The sequence below is a fragment of the Phacochoerus africanus genome, chromosome 4, assembly GCF_016906955.1.
Source record: "Phacochoerus africanus isolate WHEZ1 chromosome 4, ROS_Pafr_v1, whole genome shotgun sequence".
Lineage (NCBI taxonomy): Eukaryota > Metazoa > Chordata > Mammalia > Artiodactyla > Suidae > Phacochoerus > Phacochoerus africanus.
Window position 1 is genome coordinate 144381692 of NC_062547.1, and position 22962 is coordinate 144404653.

General features: G+C 49.7%; 1 protein-coding gene across 5 annotated transcripts in view; it reads left to right on the top strand.

Annotated features, from left to right (window-relative positions):
• The window catches only part of ARHGAP26 (Rho GTPase activating protein 26), a 459207-nt gene that overhangs the window by 122926 nt on the left and 313319 nt on the right, over positions 1 to 22962 (top strand). For all 5 annotated transcript variants that reach the window (XM_047778926.1, XM_047778927.1, XM_047778929.1 and 2 more), the window contains exons 4-6: positions 5019 to 5090; positions 11116 to 11217; positions 20675 to 20785. In XM_047778926.1, the coding sequence (XP_047634882.1) occupies positions 5019 to 5090; positions 11116 to 11217; positions 20675 to 20785 (285 nt within the window). The remainder of the gene's footprint in view (positions 1 to 5018; positions 5091 to 11115; positions 11218 to 20674; positions 20786 to 22962) is intronic.

The following is a 22962-nucleotide window of genomic DNA, read 5'->3' on the forward strand; positions in this document are numbered from 1 at the left end:
CCACTCTGAGGGGTAGATATAAAGTCTATGACTTAGGGTCGATCTTTGGAATTACTTAACTTTGGGGAGCCCCAGATTCCCACAGGCAGGATGAGGATGTCCCACCCTGCTCCCTTTCTCCTCACTTCCTCCAACCTGCCCGGGTGCACGCTTTCACTTTTCATTCCACAGCACCTGACACCGTGCCTGCCGGGTTGGTAGGCACCCCCCTCAGTGCACACTGAGTAGGTGATGGAAACTACACCGAGTTCTTCAGAGAGAGGCAGTGTGCAAATTCAAGAATCAAATGCTGGAGTCCCCATCGCGGCTCAGCAGTAATGTACCTGATTAGTATCCATGAGGATGCAGGTTCGATCCCTGGCCTCGCTCAGTAGGTGAAGGATTTGGCGTAGCCGTGAGCTGTGGTATAGGTTGCAGATGCGGCTTGGATCCCATGTTGCTGTGGCTGTGGTGTAGGCTGGCAGCTGAAGCTCTGATTGGGCCCCTAGCCTGGGAACCTCCATGTGCCACATGTGTAGCCCTAAAAAGTAAAAGGAAAAAAGAAAAAAAAGAAAAAAAAAGGAACCAAATGCTGATCTCCAGGTTCTTAGCGTTTGTACTAGGATTTATTCCGAATAAATTCAGCATTCACAGATGAGGGATTTTGCATCCACAAGAAGTTCTTTTGCGGCCCCCTCTTCTCCCTAAGACAGCCCAAAGGAAGTTGCACGCTGACCTGACTCCAGGTGGGCTTGTCGCGAGGCAGCAGTGCTCCAGCCGCCTGGGGAGAGTCCATCCATGAGCACTTTCCTTCTCTTCTCGTGCTAATAGCCCATGGTTTTAGGACTAAGTTTCTTGTCTTGGTCTGCTTGGGCTGCCGTAATGAAATGCCGTAGACCGGGTGGCTTAGCCAACAAACATTTATTTTTCACGGTTGTGGAGATGGGATGCTGGCTGATATGGCTCCTGGTGAGGGCTCTGTTCCTGGCTTGCAGACGACCACCTCCTTGCTTCCTTCTGCACAGGGAAGAGAAGGGGTGGAGGGAAGCTCTTCTCTCTTGTCATAAGGTCACTAGTCCCATCACGAGCATTCTGTCCTCATGACCTAGTATCTTCGAAAGCCTCCATCTCCAAATTCTATCACAGTGGAGATGGCGAGGGATAAATAGAGGCATATTAAGTTTTTAACAGTTTATTGGAACAAAAATCGATTGAAATTGGGCAACATTAGCCTGGAAGTGGTGAGCAGCACTCTACCTCTAGGAGCTAGGGCAAAGACTTGTGCCCAGCAAAGCAAGGAAATGATTTGATTGACTCTGGCTTAAGCTGTGGCCTTATTTGGGAAAGCCTACTGGTTTGTGATGGGTTGTCCTTAGCTTTCAATGTCTTAACCTTGAGGGATTTACAGCCTTTGGTTTGCGTTTGCGTATGTAGGCTGCTTAGGCATCAGAACCACCCCGATATAATGACCTCCTTGCCTCACCGGGCTTAGGGTATCAATATCTGAATTTTGGAGGGGATGCGGTTTGGTCCATAGCCTCTCCCAAGACATCGTGGAGCCATGCGTTTTCTCTTTTCACCCGCATGGTGATTCTGCCAAGTGGGACCTTTATCGTCCTCTCATCCAGATGAAGAGACGGAGGTTTGCAGCTGTTCGGTACCATGTCCAAGAGCACCCCGTTAATAAGGGGCACGGTCTGGATTCAAGCCCAGGTGGTACCAGAGCAGTGGGCATTTCTTTAAAACTCCAGCCAGAGCAGAGGCCCCTTACTTTCTGCCCTGCAGAGAGAGACACCATTGGCCTTGGTGGCTCACGGCTGGGCTCTTGAACCAGACTCAGGAGGGTGGTAGCAGCAGCAGCTGGGTTGGTGGTGGGTGGCTGCGGAGGGGAGCTTGTGTGTTTGTGCGCGGGCTGGGGCCTCAGAGAGGGAAGTGATTCTTTGGAGTCTGATTCTTGGCAGCGTTATTATTTGGGGGTGGGGGGTGTGGTGAGCAAATCATGACGAATACCCCGCAGATTTGCCGTGGTCCAGGGTCAGGGAACAATGACTGGATTGTACTTTTCAGCTGACCTCTGCAGTTTTATTGTCAGTGTCAGTGAGTCGAGTCCCTGCTGTCTGTGTCTGAGTATCTGGCCGTCGCAGGCCCCTTTCCTGCCTCCTCACCCTGTGACTGCTTCATTGTCCGTTCAGCTCAGCCTCGCAAAGCGGTACCCTCTTTGGGAAGCCCTCCCTGACTCCCGAGATATTTGGCCATCCTTCGTCGTTCCTCCACGTCTGGCTCATGCCTCTGATTCTGTACATACCACACCGTGTCCTGATGGTCACTGCAAGTGTCTGCGCCCCCATAGGAAGCAGCAGACCTTGAAGGGCAGGGAATGGGCCACGGTGCCCCTCAATATCAGCACAGTGCTTGGAATCAAGTGGAAATTACAGTCCTAGACTCTTAGACTCAGACGGGCTTTATGCCTCACCGTCTACAGCCCTCACTCAGCAGATAGGAAAAGTGAGGTCTCGCGAGGGCTGATAGGCTGCGGTAACGAGACTGGGAGGAGGATTTGGACGTCCTGATTTCTAGCTGGGAGGCTTTGGTATTTTAGTATCTGGTTGGGGCTGCTGCTTACCCATGGATGCCCATCGTATCAGTCTGGGGAGTTTACAAAGTATTGATGCTTGGGACAGAGTAGAGAGATTCTGATGCAGCGGTCTGGGCTTCAGCCTGGACATTGGGAATTTGAAAAGCTCCCAGGTGAGCCTCACCTTTGGTCAAAGTTGAGAACCGGCAACCACTGGCTTAGGGGCTCCGTGCACCGTTGTGAGTTTCAGAGACTTAAACTTGATTTGTGGATAAGACGGAAGTGAAATAGTAAAGCAACATCAGACAACAATAAAAATCAAAAGAGTTAAACAACATTGCCCCACGCTAGTGTTAAAATGCTGTCTTCTAAATAAGTGCTCTTGGAGTTCCCACTGTGGCTCAGCACAAACGAACCCAAGGTAGTCACCATGAGGATGCAGGTTCGATATCTGGCCCCCCTCAGTGAGTTAAGGTTCCTGTGTTGCCACAAGCTGTGGTGTCGGTCGCAGATGCAGCTTGGATCTGGCGTGGCTGTGGCTGTGGTGTAGGCCAGAAGCTGCAGCTCTGGTTCGACCCCTCACCTGGGAGCTTATATGTGTCGCACCTGCGGTCCTAAAAAAATAAAAAATTAAAGTAAAATAAGTGCTCTGAAAATTGAGAAAAAGGCAAATGGCAATAAATTTGGAGACCTGGCCGCTTTCTCCTCCCACATGTCCAGTTCATTCTTTGCTGTGCCCGTCTCTGGCTTCTGGCATTTACTCTGTTGGGTTCATTGCGACGGTTAGGCATGCGATTTAGAAAAATAATGCTTTGTTGTGGCGAGATTCCTGAAATAATTAGTCGAGCGACGCGTGAGCAATGAATGACTTAAAAGGAAAGATTGTGAAGTATTGTGTGGCCTTAGAAAAGACCATAGACTCTTAGAGCTGGAACAATCCACCCCACTCATTTGGCAGATGAGGAAATTAGAACCCAGAGAGGTTAAATGTTTTGCCCGTGGTCACACAGTTGGCAGCCAAGCCAGAAATAATTCCTGCATTCATGTAGCTGTTGTAAAAACGCTTGAGTGCTCCTTTGTTTTATCACTCTTCTGTGTTTGGGGGTAGCGATAGACAAGTGAGCATTTATGAGAGAGTGCTGTGTGTGTGCACACGCGCAGATGTTGTAATGGTGAACCAGAACACGTCCCCTGGGAGCTCCTGCCATGGCACAGGGGGTTAAGCATCTGGCTGCTGGGGGTTGGGTTGCTGTAAAGGCCTTTGGTCCCCAGCCCGGCACAGTGGGTTAAAGGATCCGGCATTGCTGCAGTTGTAGCTCAGATTGAGTCCCTGACCCGGGTGCAGCCAAAAAGAAAAGGAAAAGAAAACTTCAGCTGGCTTACACTTTCGGAAGAAAGCTCAGGCTGTGAGGGTGGTGGGATGTTTCTTTGGATTAACCTTGGTGGTCAGGGCAGCCCTCCCTAAGGCGGGGACCTTTCCGCTGAGACCTGAATTAAGTGATGAGTTGCCCAGCCAAGGCTGTAGGGACAGAGCCTCTGAGGGGACAGCCAAATGCACAGGCTCAGAGGTGGGGCAGGTTGGGCCCCTTTGAGGTGCCCGCAGGGTGACGGTGCAGCCGGCGGGCAGGACCCGAGAGGGGCGAGCCCTGTGAGGTGAAGTTGAGAGGCAGATCGTGGCCAGGAGTCCCAAAGGTCCCGACCCCAGCCCAGAACTGGCGGGGCCGCACTGTCAGGCTTGGGTGGTTTCCATGCCACCAAAGGGGAGGGTTTTGAGGGGCTGGGTTAACCTAGATGCCGTGTGGATCTCCTTGAACTCTGTCTACTTAAATACAACCTGGGTGCACGAGCATTTCCGAGAAGAGGTTACCTGCAGCTTGAAATTTCGACCCTTCTGTGTCCCCAGTTCCTCTCTGCCTACGGTGTGGTTACTTAGGTTTTAGAGGGCCTCATTTTTATTTGTCAATATCTATCTTCATCACGCACAGGAAGAATGTCTTTTTTTTTTTTTTTTTGGTCTTTTTGCCATTTCTTGGGCCAGTCCCGTGGCATATGGAGGTTCCCAGGTTAGGGGTCTAATCAGAGCTATAGCCGCTGGCCTACACCAGAGCCACAGCAACTTGGGATCAGAGCCATGTCTTCGACCTACACCACAGCTCATGGCAACGCCGGATCCTTAACCCACTGAGCAAGGCCAGGGATCGAACCCGCCACCTCATGGTTCCTACTCAGATTTGCTAACCACTGAGCCACGACGGGAACTCCAAGAATGTCATGTTTTGCACCGATGACTGGACTTTGATTTGCGTGCTGTCGGTGCAGGAGTTGTGACCCGCTGACGCCTACCCCGTGTTGCTTGCTCGGATGTCACGCTGAGACCCGGGGAGGCTTTGCGCAGGGGCTGCTCTGATCCTTTACTGATCCTGCGCCTGTGTCCCCTCCCCCACCCCTGCTTGTCCCCCCCCAGATCGAGAATGCCAGCGAGGTGCTCCTCACCCCCTTGGAGAAGTTTCGGAAAGAGCAGATTGGGGCTGCTAAGGTAAGAAGTGCGCCAGCCTTGTTCCGGGATTTTAGGGCAAGAGGTCTGGAAAACACACCGCCTTCAGAAACCCTTCAGAGAATCTAAGCCCACCTGCTTAAGGGTCTCCTGGGCCAACGAAGAATCGTAGAGCCCAGCTCGTCTCTTCTTCACAAAGGCGGAAGTGAGGCTGAGGGGTCACCTCCAGTGCAGTCTCTTTGTGTTTCCACAGCTGATTGTGCGGTGCTGGTTCAGCAGTCAGCGCAAGGTGGATGCCACGTCTTCTCTGAGCGAGTAGATACCCGTGGGTTTGGACAACGTGTCCTGATGGTGGCGGTCCAGGACCGGAGCCTAGGAAAGGGGTTGCCTCTGGACCTTGGGGGCGAGGGGACCCTCTTCTTAGCCCACTTTTGCTCTGTGTGAAAAGGAGCCCTGTGCTATTAGATCTTTCGATTTTTTTAAAGAGAAACCAAAAAATCAGAATTTCATATGAAACTTTTTTTTTTTTAAATCCTGGCAAATACTTTAAAAATGTATATTACACATTGTACGGGTCAAAAAGTGGTGCTGCTTTCACCCAGAGGTCACTCTTTGTTATCACTGCCCTGGAGGGACAGTAGCTGACACTTGGCTGATTCTAACCTGTTACTGAAAGACCTTAGAAGGGAACTTTACTCATTTTTTTAAAGGTGGGTTCTTCAGGGTCCCCTGCCCTGTGATGAATCCCTACGAAACCCCAGCCAGGCTGACCTTCAGGAGAGTGTTAAGGTCACCTGCAGCGAATGTGTTTTTATTGGAATCAATAAAAGCAAAAGGATTTTCAAGGTTTTCTTCCTATTTTTTTGTTTGTTTGTTTTTTGGGGAACTGAGAGTCATTTGGCTGCAGTCCCGTGCGCCACCTGCAGGGGGTTTTGGGCAACGTCACCCTCTTGCCTGTTGAGAAGATGCGGATTTTACTCAGTTGTGAAATGGCCATGAGAGGTGCCTGCTGGTAGTGGGAAAAATACAGTCAGAATTTAACGAAGCGGGGTCTCCCCCACCCCGCAACTAAGCGCATCTGCTTTCTAGAAATGAAAATGGGAGTTCATTTTCATTGTGGCTCAGCAGGTTAAGGACCTGACATTGTCTCTGAGGATACGGTCCCATCCCTGGCTTGGCCCACTGGGTTAAGGATCTGGGGTTGCCACAAGCTGCAGCACAGGTCACAGATACAGCCCGTATCTGGTGTTGCCGTGGCTGTGGCACAGATCTCAGCTGCAGCTCCGATTTGACACCCTGGCCCGGGAACTTCCTTGTGCTGCGGGTGCGGCCGTAACAATTTAAAAGAAATATATGCGTATGATTAGAGCATGAAAGAGATGTTCGGTCAGGGTTATTTAGAAGGACGGATGGTCATTGCTGGGAGGAAGGACCATGGCAAAGATTTCCCTTGCAATTTGTCGCACTTTCTGAGCAGTTTTGCAGTTATCACGTACGCAGACATTAGAGCTCATTGGCTTTATCAGGTTTTGTTAAGGAACGTGCAATTTAAAGGAAGTCTTACTCTGCTAAGATTTTGTTCAAGACCTTGAACAAACCCAGGAACAGACGAGAAAATGCCGAGGGCCCCTCCCAGAGTTGTCGCCATCGCAGACCCAGTGAGCAGCTGCTCCTTAGTGGCCTTGGGGCCTGTGCCTCCCACTCCTGCCAGCACACGCCACTGGCTCTGGAGGTGCTGAAGGGCTGTGGGCAGCAGCAGAGCAGACCCGTGCACTGAGTCATCCCTGCAGGAGGCCCTTCTCCCTCCGCGTGCAGACGCCTCTCACTCTGGCCTCTTCCCTCGGCTCTGGGGGGGGGGGGGTTATTATCCCAGCTATTGCGGGGGAGTGGCGGAGGTCTGAGTGGGCTTCTTTTGGGGTTAATACCAGGGATCGCAATGACAGGAACAGGTACTTTTCTGGGGGCCATCGATGGTGAGACCTACAAGAATGAAAACAAATGGAAGAGTCGCTCACCAGAGTTCCCATCATGGCTCAGTGGTTAACGATTCTGACTAGGAACCATGAGGTTGTGGATTCGATCCCTGGCCTCGCTCAGTGGGTTAAGGATCCAGCATTGCCCTGAGCTGTGGTGTAGGTTGCGGATGTGGATTGGATCTGCCGTGGCTGTGGCTGTGGCGTAGGCCAGCGGCTCCAGCTCCCATTCGACCCCCAGCCTGGGAACCTCCATGTGGTGCAGGTGCAGCCCTAGGAAAGACAAAAAGACAAAAAGTAAATAAAAAAAATGAGTCGCTCACCAAAGCATGTTCGCCTTCCTGTCCCCTGAGGACATTGGGGGTGACGGCTGGCCCCGCCCCCTTTGTTTTATCTCTCTTCAGTCTCCCTGTCCCTCTGCAGCACTGCCACACCCATGCATTCATACCACAGGCCTGGGTACGTTTAAGAGAACACTGAGAAACAGCAGCCTCTTCGGGAGGCTGTCTAGGGAGCAGGCTCGCGTTTGCCTCCGAGGCAGCCAGGGCTCTGCAGCGGCCAAGTGGCAGGTTCTGAACTCTGCCTGAATGATGCTAAAATTACCCTTCCTGCTTCTCTTCCCTGCTGGGCTGCTGCTTCGGTTGCTATAACAACCTGTTGCTCCCTGAAGGAAGCAGAAGTTGGAGTCCTTGGGGGGAAGGACTGGTCTTGGGCTAGGACACAGCATCGGCCCTAGGGTTAGGTTTCCGAGTGTCCTTTTCCTGCCCCTGAAGCTGGGCTGTATCGTGAGAGTCGAATAGAGTCGGGGGGAGTGGTGAAGAGTGGGCGGTGGAGCTGGGCTGCGTGAGTCCACATCCCCCTCGTGCCGCTGGCACGTGCACGCGGGGAGGCCAGTCCCCAGGCTAAGCTACAGCCGTGGCGATGGACCTGACCTTGCGGAGTTAGCCCGAGGAAGGGAGGAGTGAGTTCCTACGAGTGCTCAGAACACCTGTCATGAAAGCGTTTGTTGTGGGAGCTACTCTAGGCCGTACACACAGTTCATTCATGAGAAAACGGGCGACAGCCTGCTGCGGGCAGTGCACATGTGGTGGCCGAGCTCGCGTGCAGGGAGAAAGGCGCTGGACAGAATGATGCAAGTAGGCATGTGATGGCAATTTGTGCCGGGTGCCGGGACATGAAAAGCGAGTGGTGGGCGTCCTCGTCGCCCCCGCCCCCACCGGGGCTGCCCCCACCATCCTCCTCACTGGGTTTTATCCAGCGCTTTTCATGGGCCAGGCGTCCTGCCAAGCACCGGATGTGGTTTAATCTCATCAATCCTCCGACGGGGTGGGTGTGCTTATTAGCTTTTTTGTTGACGTCATGGTTAGTCTCTGAGCTGAAACGGGAAACTGGTCATCCTTAGTTTATGGAGGAGGGAACTGAGTCCTGGAGAGGCCGTGCTCTGTGCAGAGCTGGGCATAGTTTCCAGGATCCTAATTCTGTCCTTGATCCATTTTGCCACCCACAGTGGACTCCCTGGAAGGTGAACAGCATCTCTCTCGGTTGGCACCTGGGTGACGGAGTCCTGTCACCCTCCCGTCTCACAGCACGTGCTCTCCGTCCTGGTGGAGCTCTTCCCCCCAGAATTCTGGTTGCTCTTTGCTCAGGACAGAGGCTGCCTTCCGCTCCCCTGAGCTCTGTCTGTCCCCTTGAACACGGAACGTGGACGTTCGGCTTGTCCAAAAGTCACCGAAAGCTGTTGGGCTCAGGTTCCCCGGCCTCTTCTCCCCCATCTGGCCAGCTGGACTCTGCCAGCACAGGTTCTCTCTTTGGCATTGCTGACGAGGCTGGTGGCGGGGCCGTGCGAGCACTCGCTCAGGTTGGAACCCCGGCCCAAAGTCACCGCTTTCTGGGAAGGAAAAGAGCTCTTTGAGTCAAGGGTCTTGCCTCTCTGCCTCCTCTCCTTGGAAGGAGGCTCCTTCGGCTTTGTTTTCACTTGGCTTCGGTATGTTTAATTGTTTGTGAATGTAAGGCTTTCAAGCAAAATTCAGGTTTGTAGAGATGGGTCCATGCCAGCTCGGATGGGTATATGATGCTTCTGCCCACTCGGTGAAGCTTAGATTTTGTTTCATTTTGTTTTTTTCAGGCCGCACCTGCGGCATATGGACGTTCCCAGGCTAGGGGGTCGAGTTGGAGCTGCAGCTGCCAGCCTATGCCATAGCCACAGAAAAGCCAGATCTGAGCTGCGTCTTCAACTTACACTGCAGCTTGAGGCAAGGCCAGATTCTTAACCCACTGAGCGAGGCCAGGGATGGAACCCTTGTCCTCATGGATACTATGTCACGTCGTGTTCCTAACTCACTGAGCCACAGTGGGAACTCTGAGGCTTTGAATTTTGCTGTTGGCCAGACAAATGGTGTCCTGACAGCACGAGAGCTTGGCAGAGCCTTAGGTGGCAGAGCCTTGGTGACCTCTCCCCGCGCAGACTCAGAGCATCTGTGCATGCTGCCTGCTGCTCTGGAAGGCTTCACTCTGCCCTTCCCCACCCCCTTCCCAGTGAGGCCGCTCAGGCACTACCTGTGCCATCTCTGGGACTGCACCCTGTTTGTTTCTTTCATGGCACCTGCAGGCACCAGGAATCATGCCAGTTGTTGACTGGTTAATTGTGTCTCTCCTTCTGCTGGAGCATCCTCATCGTGAGGTGGGAACCACTTCGGCCTTGTATTTCCAGGGCCGAAGGGATCCTGACACAGAACTTGCTCGTTAGAGCTTCGGCGAACGAAGAGGCGTCTGAGCTTCCTCGCCTGGCTGCAGCCTTTCTTCTCCTCTTGTAGGATATGCAGAAAAATACCTCCTGGAGGCTCCACATGAGTAAAAGCAGGAATGAGACACCCACTTAGACACTGGATCCTGGTTATCAGGCCAGTGTGGACCTTCCCTGGCCCCCAGACCCGCCACCCACTGGAACTGGAGGGAAGACGGGGAGTCCTAGTGCGGTTGAGAATGTGCGCTTGGAGGCAGCCCGACCTGGGCTCCGACTTCAGCTGTCACTCTCCGTGACTTTTTACAGAAGTTACCTCCTGTGACTCAGGTTTCTTATCTGTGAAATAGGGAATAGAAATAGTTCCTCAGTGACTTGGTGGGGGAGCAGGGATTATTATGCGTAGCATGATATTTATTTTATTTTTTATTTTGAACGCAATAATGTAGGATAAAACACATTTCCCGGATAGAGAGAAAACACCACTTATTCTCTCATTTCCTTAACTCAGGTATTTTCATTGAGGTATCTTCCCATCTAATCTTTGTTCATAAATACCTTCTTTGAAGGGTGCACCAAGTTTGTGTTGTGCTATTATTATTTTTCATTGTGGGCATCTTTGCATCTCTCTGCCTAGCCTTCCCAGTTATATTTATTGGATGCCCTGTGATTTAATTATCCTAAATTCTATTCTTGGGTTGCTCCTGCTTCCTTTTCTTTTTTTTTTTTTAATTATGAATGATGCTGCAGTGAACATGTTTGGGAAGAAAATGTCTCCTTTGTTTTGAATTATTCCTTAGCTTCAGGACCCATATGTGATAGGATTGCATCACAGGATATTTAGGGCTGTAGATTCAGAACTACTTTTTGAATCTGATTAAAGCGGGATCTAGTCATAGTGTAGACTTTTCCCATGGAAGCTGTAAGCAGGTCTTCCTGTTTGGGGATTCGCTTCACAGGTCACTTCCCGTCTTCCTCTGGCTTTGAACAACCTTGTGAGTTCGAAAGGAGAAATTGCGGTTTTACAGTGGAAGCTTTTAGAAGGTGGAGGGAGTCCTGGCTGGGCTACTCGGTGATACTGGGATTTTCCTTGTTTCAGGCTTCAGGGAGGCGCCTCTGCGGTTAACGCTCGGGTGGATCAGGCTGTGGATGGGTGGCTGGCTGCCTGGTCTCATGGGCATTGTTGGAGGAGTGGGAGGGGGGTGATCCGCTCTTGTGACCTGAGGGCATGATGTTGCTGAGAAGAGGAGCAGGAAGAGCGTGACCCAGGTTGCTTTTGGTCCTGAAACATTTTATTCTTTTTCTCCTTCCTCTCTCTCTCTCTCTCTCTCTTTTTTTTTTTTTTTTTTGCCAGGAAGCCAAAAAGAAGTATGACAAGGAGACAGAGAAGTATTGTGGCATCCTAGAAAAACACTTGAATTTGTCTTCCAAAAAGAAAGAATCTCAGCTTCAGGAGGTAAGAAAGTTTACTGGTGTCCTGAGTCCTGGGTTCACTGATTCCTTGGTGCTGGTGACTTGGTCAGAGGGTCCTCAGGTTCGAAGAGACCTCAGAACCCAGGAGCCTCATTCTGATTCCTGGCTGGCTGCTCACTGCCCCCGTCGCCCTCGTACCTTGCCGCTGCAGCTCTCACCGAGGGGCCGTCCAGCCTGCCCACCACGAGGAACGTGCAGCTGGTCAAGGTCACCCACCCCCCTGTCCGGAGGCCCTCATCACGATGTGCGCGTCTTCCTTTCAAACGGAGATCTGCTTTCCTGACCTTGATTTTCTGCTGTCTTACCTTGCTTTGTGGCTTCCTTTTTTTTTTTTTTTTTGTCTTTTTGCCTTTTCTAGGGCCGCTCCTGTGGCATATGGGGGTTCCCAGGCTAGGGGTCAAATCAGAGCTGTAGCCACCGGCCTACGCCACAGCCACAGCAGTGTGGGATCCGAGCCACATCTGCAACCTACACCACAGCTCACGGCAACGCCGGATCCTTAACCCACTGAGCGAGGCTAGGGATCGAACCCGCAACCTCATGGTTTCTAGTCGGATTCGTTAACCATTGTGCCACGACGGGAACGCCTGTGACTTCCTTCTTAAGTCACTGGTTGGAAATGTTGGCATCTAAAACACTTGGGTCGCCCTTCCTTAATATAAAATGAAAAAAAAAAAATCAATCAGTATTGACATTAGTCTTTTTTTTTTTTTTTAAGCAGTATTTTTATTGCCACTCATGTATTGTGTGCTTCAGTAACCTTGTTTCAAAAAAGTAAATCCTCTGGTCTATCCCTGGTCTTTTTGGACTTGCATGGGATCTTTTTTAAGAATAGTTCACTTGGAGGAGTTCCCGTCGTGGCACAGCAGAAATGAATCCCGCTAGGAAATGAGCTTGCAGGTTCGATCCCTGGCCTCACTCAGTGGGTTGAGGATCCGGTGTTGCCGTGAGCTGTGGTGTAGGTCAGTAGCTACAGCTCTGATTAGACCCCTAGCCTGGGAATCTTTATATGCTTCAGGAGCGGCCCTAAAAAAAGACAAAAATAAAATAAAAAAAAAAAGAATAGTTCACTTGGAAAGAAAAATCAGCTTGCAGCCATGGAGCTGTCACCATTTTTATTTTATTTTTTTATTTTTTATTTTTTTGGTATTTTCTAGGGACACACTCGCAGAGTGTGCCAGAGCCACAGCAACGCGGGATCCAAGCCGTGTCTTGGCAATGCTGGCTCCTTAACCCACTGAGCAAAGCCAGGGATGGAACCCGCAACTTCATGGTTCCTAGTTGGATTTGTTAACCACTGAGCCACGACAGGAACTCCACCATTTTTATTTAGTTTGTGGAGACTTGCCTGGCGAGGGGTGTATGTTGGGGGGAGACAGAGCAGTTTGCTAGTGGAACCCCAAAGCTGGCTACACAATCGTCATCCAATTTAGCTCCTAACAATTTGCTTGAACCGTCTCAGGTGTGCACTAAGGCGAGGCTGAGCCTCCCAAGCCTGCCTTCATTCTTGGGTTTCCTTTCTTTTTGAGCAACTTCTATGCCAGCACTTCTGTCAGGTGAAAGTTGATATGAAGGCGGCAGGGCCAGAGGTTGAAAAGGTGAGGGCTCCTTGGAGCTGGTGGGGTGCACTCCCCTCCCCGCTGGGTTTGTTCCACACCCCGGGTTAGGAAGGTGGTTGGCTTGGAGCTCTTTGCTTTGAAATGAGTATTTGAACCAGTTGTGGGAGTGATGGATGCTGACCTAGCAGCAAGTATTTATAATCGACTTTGAAGATCAGTTCATGGCCAACCAACCAATAGCAATTTGGTCTGAGCTAGAGGAAGTGGAAGCAGCTAACTTACTTTTTTTTAATATAATTTTTAAATTTTAGTTGCTCTACAGTGTTCTTTCAGAAGCAACTAACTTTTCCTTGAAGATCTCGCACCTGAGTAGGGAGAACGATGCCAAGGCAGGAGCAGGAAGTTCTTGAAGTGACCTAGCGGCTCAGGCAGCTCTTGTCAAGTGTGATTGAGAAGGTTGGCGTTCCCGTCGTGGCTCAGCGGAAATGAACCTGACTAGGATCCATGAGGATGCAGGTTCGATCCCTGGTTTCGCTCGGTGGGTTGAGGATCCGGCGTTGCCGTGAGCTGTGGCGTAGGCCAGCAGCTACAGCTTCGATTCGACCCCTAGCCTGGGAACCTCCATATGCCTCAGGTGAGGCCCTAAAAAGGAAAAAAATAAGAGAGAAAGTTAAGGAGTGCTTATTTTCATTAGAGGATGCGTAAAGAGCTATCCCCAGTGCTACGTGGGGCATGTGGATACCCAAGGATATGTGCCTTGCCCATAGTGATTGTGTAATTCCATTTAGGTTTTCTCCTGATGCCTTCACTTTTTTGGTTGTCATTCTTCAAGCATCATTGGACATTGAGGGTTTGGAAACTGTAGGGAAAGTCATTTTGGCTGCAGCTCACAATGACCGCATCTCTCCAGCTCTGCAGTTTCTAAGCAGTGAGATGACCATGCACCACTCGTGCAGGTATTCACAGCTGAGCAAATATGGGACTATTCTAGCACCTTCAGTTCCGGGAGGCCCTTCGTACAGTTGCCCTGTGTGCATAGCTCTCCTTGTCTGGATACTGCTGAGTTGGCCTGGGGTGCGTCCCACGTTGTCCGTTCGGGCCGAGCCAGTGTCATCGCCCCCGGGACAGCACTGTGGGACCAGAACACCGGGCTGGCACAGAAAGACCTTCTTTTCAAGGCTTGCGGTGCCGTGTGGTTGACTCTGTGACCTGAACAAGTGTTTGGTTTCTCTGGGTTCTAGTTTCTTTGTAAAACACTCCTCACCTACCTGTCCTGTCTACTCGATCATGTACAAGAACGTCAATTACAGCTGCCACACGGATCTAAAGGATTATGTCCCTCCACCTGGCCTGTGGCTCCTCACTCCCTCCTCCCAGAGTGGAGGGCATCTTCCCGGCTGCCTTGGTCTGTTCAGGCTGCTGCAGCAGGCTACCAGAGCCTGGGTAGCTGATCAACATCGGGAATTTGTTTTTCATGGATGTTGGGAAGTCCAGGGTCATTTGGCATCCGACAAGGCCCGTGTCCTGATTCTTCGATGGCTGTCTTCTGGCTGTGTCCTCACCTGGCAGAAGGGGTGAGGGAACCCCCTTGGCCTCTTTGACAAGGACTCGACCCTCCTGTCACCTCCCAAAGGCCCCACCGCAGATGCTGTCCCACCAGGGGTGAGGTTTCAGCTTATGGCAGTGGTGCTGAGGGGGACAGGCATTCTCTCTGCAGCCCTGACTGTGCCAGTATATCCCTTGGTGGACGGTTGGCTCATCTTGCTCTTTTTACAGTCCTTGTCTTCCATCCATTCACATGTTCTAAGTACTTTGAAGACAGAGAGTGGGCTGCAGGTCTGGTGTGTCCTCCGACATTGTTTTTCATACCGGAGCTGAATTAAATTGGATTAACGACATCATGGTAAAAACAACCCATGATGATGATAATCTTTTTACTAACAGCGCAACACAGTATTTATTTATTTATTTATTGTGTATTTATGTACCTGGCAGTGTAGTAAGCATTGTATGTGGAATCTTCTCAAGTCATCACAAACCACCCCGTCACAAACCACATCACCACAAACCACAGATGTATCCCTCTTTTTTTTTTTTTAATTTTTTCGGTCTTTCTATATTTTTCTAGGGCCGAACTCACAGCATATGGAGGTTCCCAGGCGAGGCGCCTAATCAGAGCTGTAGCCACAGGCCTACGCCACAGCCACAGCAACATGGGATCCAAGCCATGTCTGTGACCTACACCACAGGTCACAGCAACACCAGATCCTTAACCCACTGAGCGAGGCCAGGGATCGAACCCACAACTTCATGGTTCCTAGTCGGATTTGTTAACTGCTGAGCCAACGACAGGAACTCCCCTCTTTTTTTTTTTTTTTAAAGAAAGTCCAGATAGAGGCTAAAGTCTATATAGTAATTTTATTTTTAATTTTTAAAAATTTTTTATTATAGTTTATTTACAATATTATGTTTATTTCTGCTGAACAGCAAAGTGACCCAGTTTTATATATCATATATATGACATGTATTATATATATTTACAATATTGTACTAATTTCTGCTGTACAGCAAAGTGACCCAGTTGTATATAATATATTCCCTTTCTTATATTATCGTCTATCTTTTTTTTTCTTTTTGTCTTTTGTCTTTTCTAGGGCCACAGCCGTGGCATATGGAGGTTCCCAGGCTAGGGGTCTAATTGGAGCTGTTGCTGCCGGCCTATACCACAGCCACAGCAATGCCAGATCCGAGCCTCGTCTGTGACCTACACCATAGCTCACGGCAATGCCGGATCCTTAACCCACTGAGCGAGTCCAGGGATCGAACCCGCAACCTCGTGGTTCCCAGTCAGATTCATTTCCGCAGCGCCATGGCGGGAACTCCTTCCATCATGTTCTAACCCAAGAGACTGGATATAGTTCCCTGTGCTGAACAGTAGGACCCCATTGCTTCTCCATTCTACATGTACTAGTTTGCATCCAGGGAATGGGGTGGGCTGGGAGTCTGGGCCTAGTGGGTGCAGACAATACCCTCTCCTTTCCGTGTGAGGAGACTGAAGCTCAGAGATGTCCAGTGGCTGCCCACAGCCAGTCAGCAGGGATTTGAGCCCTGGCTCCTGAAGGGGAGCCCTTTTCCTTAACCCGTAAGCTCTCCTCTGTCCTGGGAGGAGAGGACGTTGCTGGGCGGCCTGCCAGCCGTTGTTATTCAGGCTAAGTATCAGGCTGATGGGCCTGGAGAGAGGGACGGACCCTGGCCATCATCGGGCTGAAGCTCTCAGAATTACCTTGGAAGGAGCGGAGTTCCTGGCAGAGTCCAAGGGGTTTGCCCAAGATCTTCCAGCTCCTTAGTGACGATTGTCCCCACATTTGTAAAAATCAACTTTTAACAATATTATTAAACACCCACTACAGATTTAGTGAAAGTTACTTCCTCTGATAATCCAGAATTGTTCCCTGATGGCAGGCCTGAACTGAAGGCTTGTAAATTAGTCGAGCCCCGCCCCGCCCCAATCTCTGGTGGCTAAGATGATAGGGCAGCGACATGGAGTGACATTGCCATCTAGTGGTTGACTTGTTAAAAGCCAGCGGTCTCAGTGGCTCGTGGCTCAGCTGCAATGAACTGGACTAGTTAGTATCCATGAGGATGTGGGTTTGATGCCTGGCCTCGCTAGTGGGTTAAGGATCCGGCATTGCCGGGAGCTGTGGTGTCGGTCGAAGATGCAGCTTGGATCCCTCATCGCCGTGACTGTGTGGTGTAGGCTGGCAGCTATAGCTCCTATTCGACGCCTAGCCTGGCAACTTCCATGTGCTGCAGGTGCAGCCCTAAAAAACAAAAAGCAGGAAAAAAAAACAAAGACAATAACCGTTCCTTGGACAAATTATTTATTGGCCGCTTCTGTGAAAGTCTCTTCAGGAGCTGGATGTATTGTGGGGAGTGAAATGAGTGAGGGGAACTTGCAGTCCGGGAGAACGTCTCTTTTCCCAGAAGCAGAGTGGTTGGCAGGTCTTGGACAAGCTGGTAGATTGACAGCTTCTCAAGCAACAGAGCAGGGGAAAGGGCCTGCCTAGGGGGTTGAAATCTGGCTTCTGATTCTGTTGCAGGACGGGGGGACCCCCTTTCTAGGGCCCGAGAGTGGGCTCTTGCCTAACACCCAGAAATGAACTTTCCAAGAAGACACACATGCTAACAAAGCAAACGACTTTCTTGGGGAGGGGCGTCTGGGTGGAGAGCAGCAGTTGAGGGAGCCCCAAGAACTGCTGGCCACGTGGCTCGCAGCTGCAGGTTTTGTCATCACGGGGTTAGTTTCCCTGTTGTCTCTGGCCGGTCATCTTGCTTGGTGCATGTTTGGTCTGACTCAGGGTCCTTCCTGGTGGCGCACGCAGCTCTCAGCCAAGATGGATCCCAGCACCAGGGATCCTGGGGGTTGGTCCTCTCCTCCTCCCTCTGTTGGCCCCTCGTACATTCCTCCAGGTGGTTTGCAAGGCAGAGTGTGGACTGATGTCTCCTCCCTCTTTTCAGCCCCTCCTGAACTCTCTCCGTTAGTTTTCAGGGAAGCACCTTTTTTCCTCCTTAAGCTGTGAACGCCAGGAATGAATGAACAATTTGCCAAGTCCTGAAGATGTCAGCTTCGCAGCACCTTATCCGTGGAATGAAGTAAAGATCTCTCCCACAATTCTTCTGCGGGAGGCTCGACAAAGGAACCCTGAAAGCAGTATTCCTTTGGGGGCTTTGTCTTTGTCACGTGTGTTACAGAATGACACCTGACACCTTCATTTCTGAAGAAAATAGTGTTTTTGAGTATGTCATCAAAGTCCAGGACCAGATGGTGTCACAGGGAAATTCTACCAAACGTACAAAGAGGAACTTATACCCATCCTCCTTAAACTTTTCCAAAAGGTTGAAGAAGAAGGAACAGTCCCAAAGACATTCTGTGAAGCTGCCATCATCCTAATGCCAAAACCAAAGATACCACCAATAAAGAAAACTATAGACCAGTATCTTTGAAGAATATAGATGCAAAAATTCTCAAGAAAATTTTAGCCCACCGAATCCAACAACATATAAAAAAGATCACATGCCATGACCAAGTGGATTCATCCCAGGTTCGTAAGGATGGTTCAGCATATGCAAATGAATCAACAACATCCACCACATTCACAAAGGAAAAGTCAAAACCCACATGACCATCTCAACAGATGCAGAGAAAGCATTTGACAAAGTCCAACATCCATTCATGATCAAAACTCTTACCCAAGTGGATATAGAGGGAATATACCTTAGCATAATCAAAGCCATTTATGACAAACACAGCAAATATAATACTCAATAGAGAAAAGCTGAAAGCCTTCCCACTAAAATCTGGAACAAGACAGGGATGCCCACTCTCACCACTGTTATTCAACATAGTACTGGAAGTCCTACCCCAGCAAACAGGCAAACAAAAGAAATAAAAGTCATCCAAATAAGAAAGAGAAGAGGTAAAACTGTCACTGTATGCAGATGACATGATACTATATATAGAAAACCTTAAGGACTCAACCCCAAAACTACTTGAACTGATCAACAAATCCAGCAAAGTAGCAGGATATAAGATTAATATTCAGAAATCAGTCACATTTCTGTATACTAACAATGAAATATTAGAAAAGGAATACAGAAATACAATGCCTTTTAAAGTTGCACCCCAAAAAATCAAGTACCTGGGGATACACCTGACCAAGGAGGTAAAGAACTTATATGCTGAGAACTGTGAAACATTAATCAAGGAAATTAAAGAAGATATAAAGAAATGGAAAGCTATTCCACGCGCCTGGGTTAGAAAGGTTAATATTGTAAAAATGGCCATTATACCCAAAGCAATCTACAGAATCAATGCAATCCCTATCATATTACCATGACATTTTTCACAGAACTAGAACAAACAATCCAAAAATTTATGTGGAACCACGAAAGACCTGGAATTGCCAAAGCAATTCTGAGGAACAAAAACCAAGCCAGAGGCATAACTCTCCCAGACTTCAGGCAATATTACAAAGCCACAGTCATCAAGACGGTGTGATACTGGTACCAAAACAGACATATAGACCAAAGGAACAGAATAGAGAGCCCAGAAATAAACCTACCTGTGGTCAATTAATCTTCAACAAAGGAGGCAAGAATACAAAATGGGAAAAAGACAGCCTTTTCAGCAACTGCTGCTGGGAAAACTGGACAGCTGCATATAAATCAATGAAGCTGGAACACACCCTCACACCATGCACAAAAATAAACTCAAACGTCTTAAAGACTTAAATGTAAAACAAGACACCCTTAAACTCTTGGAAGAGAACATAGGCAAAACATTCTCTGATACTAACCTTACAGATGTTTTCTATTCTTTTGTCATTGAAATGTGCCTTCGGTGTAATGATCTGCTTTGAAAGGGTGAGCGGACTTGGCCGCGTTGTGCAAAGGGTAGGAGCTTGACGTTGATGGTCGAGCCTCTTACCAGTGGAGCATCTCTCTGCTCCCCACGGGCGCCTGTGCTCCCCTGAGCTCTGGATCCCAGGTCAGTGGCTCAGCGGAACCAGGGTGTGGGCCTCTCCAGGCCACACCTCTGCACCGAGAGGGAAGCGAGCTTCCCAGGACCAGTGTGATGACTCTGCTTGGGGTGAACGTGTGCTTCATCTTTGTCCCAAGAGCGTCCTGGGGACCCGTGAAGGTGTTCTTCTCTGAGGCCCCTGCCCCCACCAGCTGGCTCTGCTCTTTAGGAAGAATGGCATGAGGACGGCCCTGCATGCTTTTCTTTTTCTCTTTACAAATCTGTCTTCCTTAGACCCGAGCTAGGTCTGCTCCGGGGTCTGGGGAGGCGATAAAGTCTGGTGGTTTAAGTTGTGCACCCAGCACGGAAGTCCCAGCTGTGTCTTGTACAGCTGTGGCAGGTGCCTGAGTGCTAGCAGATTTTATTCACTTCCTATAAATTAGAGGTAAGCATGAAAAATTCTCGTTGGGAATTTAATGAAGATTAAATAACTACACTTGGAGTTCCTGCTGTGGCTCAACAGGCTTGGCAATGTCTCTGCATTCCTAAGACACACGATCAATCCTTGGTCTAGCGCAGTGGGTTAAAGGATCCGGTGTTGCCGGGAGTTCCCGTCGTGGCGCAGTGGTTCACGAATCCGACTAGGAACCATGAGGTTGCGGGTTCGGTCCCTGCCCTTGCTCAGTGGGTTAACCATCCGGCGTTGCCGTGAGCTGTGGTGTGGGTTGCAGATGCAGCTCGGATCCCACGTTGCTGTGGCTGTGGCGTAGGCCAGTGGCTACAGCTCCGATTGGACCCCTAGCCTGGGAACCTCCATATGCCGTGGGAGCGGCCCAAAGAAATAGCAAAAAGACAAAAAAAAAAAAAAAGATCCGGTGTTGCCACCGCTTCGGCGTAGGTCGCAGTTGTGGCTTGGATCTGATTCCTGGCCCCGGGAACACCCTATCCTGCGAGGCAGCGCACAAAGACAAAAACTAAAATTAGTGAGGATCGGATGAGGTCATGACGTACAGCTCTGGGGTTGGGGCCTGGCACCGAGTTCGTGCTCAGGGAACCATTATCGTCATTCCGATGTCCACTGCATGCTCCTGGATTCTGGTTTGTTGGTTGGTTTGTTTTAATCTGTATATTCTTCTTTTTTTTATTACTCAGATGAATTGATCACATCTGTAGTTGCATAACGATCGTAACAACCCAATTTCACAGGATTGCCATCCCACAGCCCAAGCACATCCTCCCACCCCCCAAAAACTCGTGGATTCGTATTAAAACACCATCTCTAGAGATTTTTCTGGCTGCTTGCCGAGTCCTCTCCCCAGAGAGCCACTTGATTTTCCTGTGAAATTTCGTCTTGTTTGTAGGCAGACAGCCAGGTGGACCTGGTCCGGCAGCATTTCTACGAAGTGTCCCTGGAGTACGTCTTCAAGGTGCAGGAGGTCCAGGAGAGAAAGATGTTCGAGTTTGTCGAGCCCGTAAGTAGATGCTTGGGTTTCATGGCGAGCCTGGGCTTGCATCCCCTCCCCTCATTCCAGCTGCCTGGGTGACAAAGTGTCGGTGAAGACACTGACCAGCGCTGATGCTGCGCCTTCTGCTGGTAACAGCGCCTTGTCAACTGGGTTCTTCTCTGCCACCACGGGGATGGATGCAGAGCCTTCAGCGTTGCGTCTGCCCGCCCTCTACCCGGATGTTGTGCTGATTGGACCCCACATCAAAGTGGGGAGTAGAGGTGTCTTCATTTTGCCAAACAATAGTGATGTCACCCTACTTTCCTCCTTGCTCGGCCACGTCCGGTCTCCCTCAAATACGCCAAATGTAGCAGTGACCCAACGAAACCTCTCTCTCTGGCCTCCTAAGTTCAGAGCCCCCGCCCCCGCCCCATATCCCAGTCCTGTATTATTAAGAGATGTGAAAGCAGGCAGTCTCTCATGCTAGGTTGGTTCTAACCAAGCAGCGCGGCGGGGGGGTTCTGCGTGGAGTGTGATGGGATTTGGATTTGGGCAGAGTGGCCCAGTGGGCATGAAAAGTTGTCATGGGAACAGGGAACAAGAAAGGCTTTAGCTTAGGCCACCCCAGCACGGCTGTGGTTTCATGCAGATGTGGTGAGGCTCTCCCCCACTGTGGGGCTCGTGTTCAGAATCCACAGCAAAGAGGCTGCATGAAAACACCAAAGTGGGCTTCGACTTAAAACGTGTGCAGACCTTGAATTTTTCAGTCAGCCTGGGCTCTCTACAAGTAAAGTTACCTACCCAGATTTAAGAAAGAGTGATTTTCTTAAGCAAATAATAAAACTACAAGAAACTGAAAGAAAATGACTGCTCTTTGTGGCCGAGGGTGTACTGCACCCCACCTCTAATTTACACACTTTGGGGATGCTTTTCAGGCACGTAGACTTGCAGGCAGTTTCAAGAGTGCACTTGGCCTTGAGATCAGATGCCTGCATCTTGTACTGTGCTGGAATTATGGTGACCTTGGACATCCACTCCCAGCCGTGTCATCAGGCAGATTCTTCCAGATTGCTAATCAGCCAGGTCTTATCTGAAGATTGGAAACTTTTCGAGCCAGCTTCCTTTCTAGGGATGATCTCTGCCAAGATCTCAGATCAAAATCCCCATCTGTCTGCAGGGTCTGTGAGGTGGGGAAAGCCATCTGTCAGAGAAAGCAAGCTTGTTGATTTCTCTGCTTGGAGCTCAGAGGTGTTAAAACCAGCCATTCAGTCACAGGTTGACCAAACACTCATCTCCTGTGGTCAGAGCAGGGATTCAAATGTTGTAAGAATTAGCCTTTGGCGTTTTTACTTTTATCAGAATTTCTGGAGGGAAAAAACCCCCCAGTGTGATTCTCATAATCTTTATACACGCGTTGATTGACATTTTTCAACAAACGCCTGGTTCTGATGAGTTGCATTTTCATGGACCCATCCTGCTATTGAGAGGTGAGTTTCTTTCCTTGTCCATTTTGATGTCTCCATATAGTGAATCAGGTATTGTATCTGTTAGCTTTGGCTGGGTAACAAATTAACCATAAAACCTTACCTAACAGTAGACATTTGGTTTTTTTAGCCCTTTGGGGGGTTCATCCATTCTAGGCGGGGCTCAGCCGAGTGGCTCTGCTCATCTAGGTGGGCATTCTTCCTCCTCCTCCTCCACCACTGCTGCTGCTGCAGCTGCTGCCACCATCTTCTCCTCCCTTGCTTCTCCCCCTGCCTTTGTTTCAAAGACGTCTGTAAGGGCTTATCCTTCTGTTGACTGGCATTTTCTATTGTAGCAGGGTCCTGAGTGTTTCGAGAGGCCATGTAGCGTCATCGTTAAGGGTTCTAGAGTCAGGATGCCTCCTCTTAAATCCCAGCTCGGCCGTTTTCCAGCTGGGTGTTCTTAGGGATGTTATCTTCTGAGTCTCAGTTTTCTCATCTGTGAAATGGGTGCAGTAGTATCTCTTACCTTGTAAAGATGTTAGGAGGATTAACTGAGTTTATCAGGGTAAGATGCTTAAAATAGAGCTAACCTAATTAGCACTGAATTATTATGGAATTGCTTATTAGCACAGTTCGTAATGAATAATTGTGAACAATTTATTTTTTTAATTCTGAGGATAGGGAATGTATCAATTTTGGCCACCCAGGGTCTCCTCAAAGGCAAAATGAGTCAAGTGC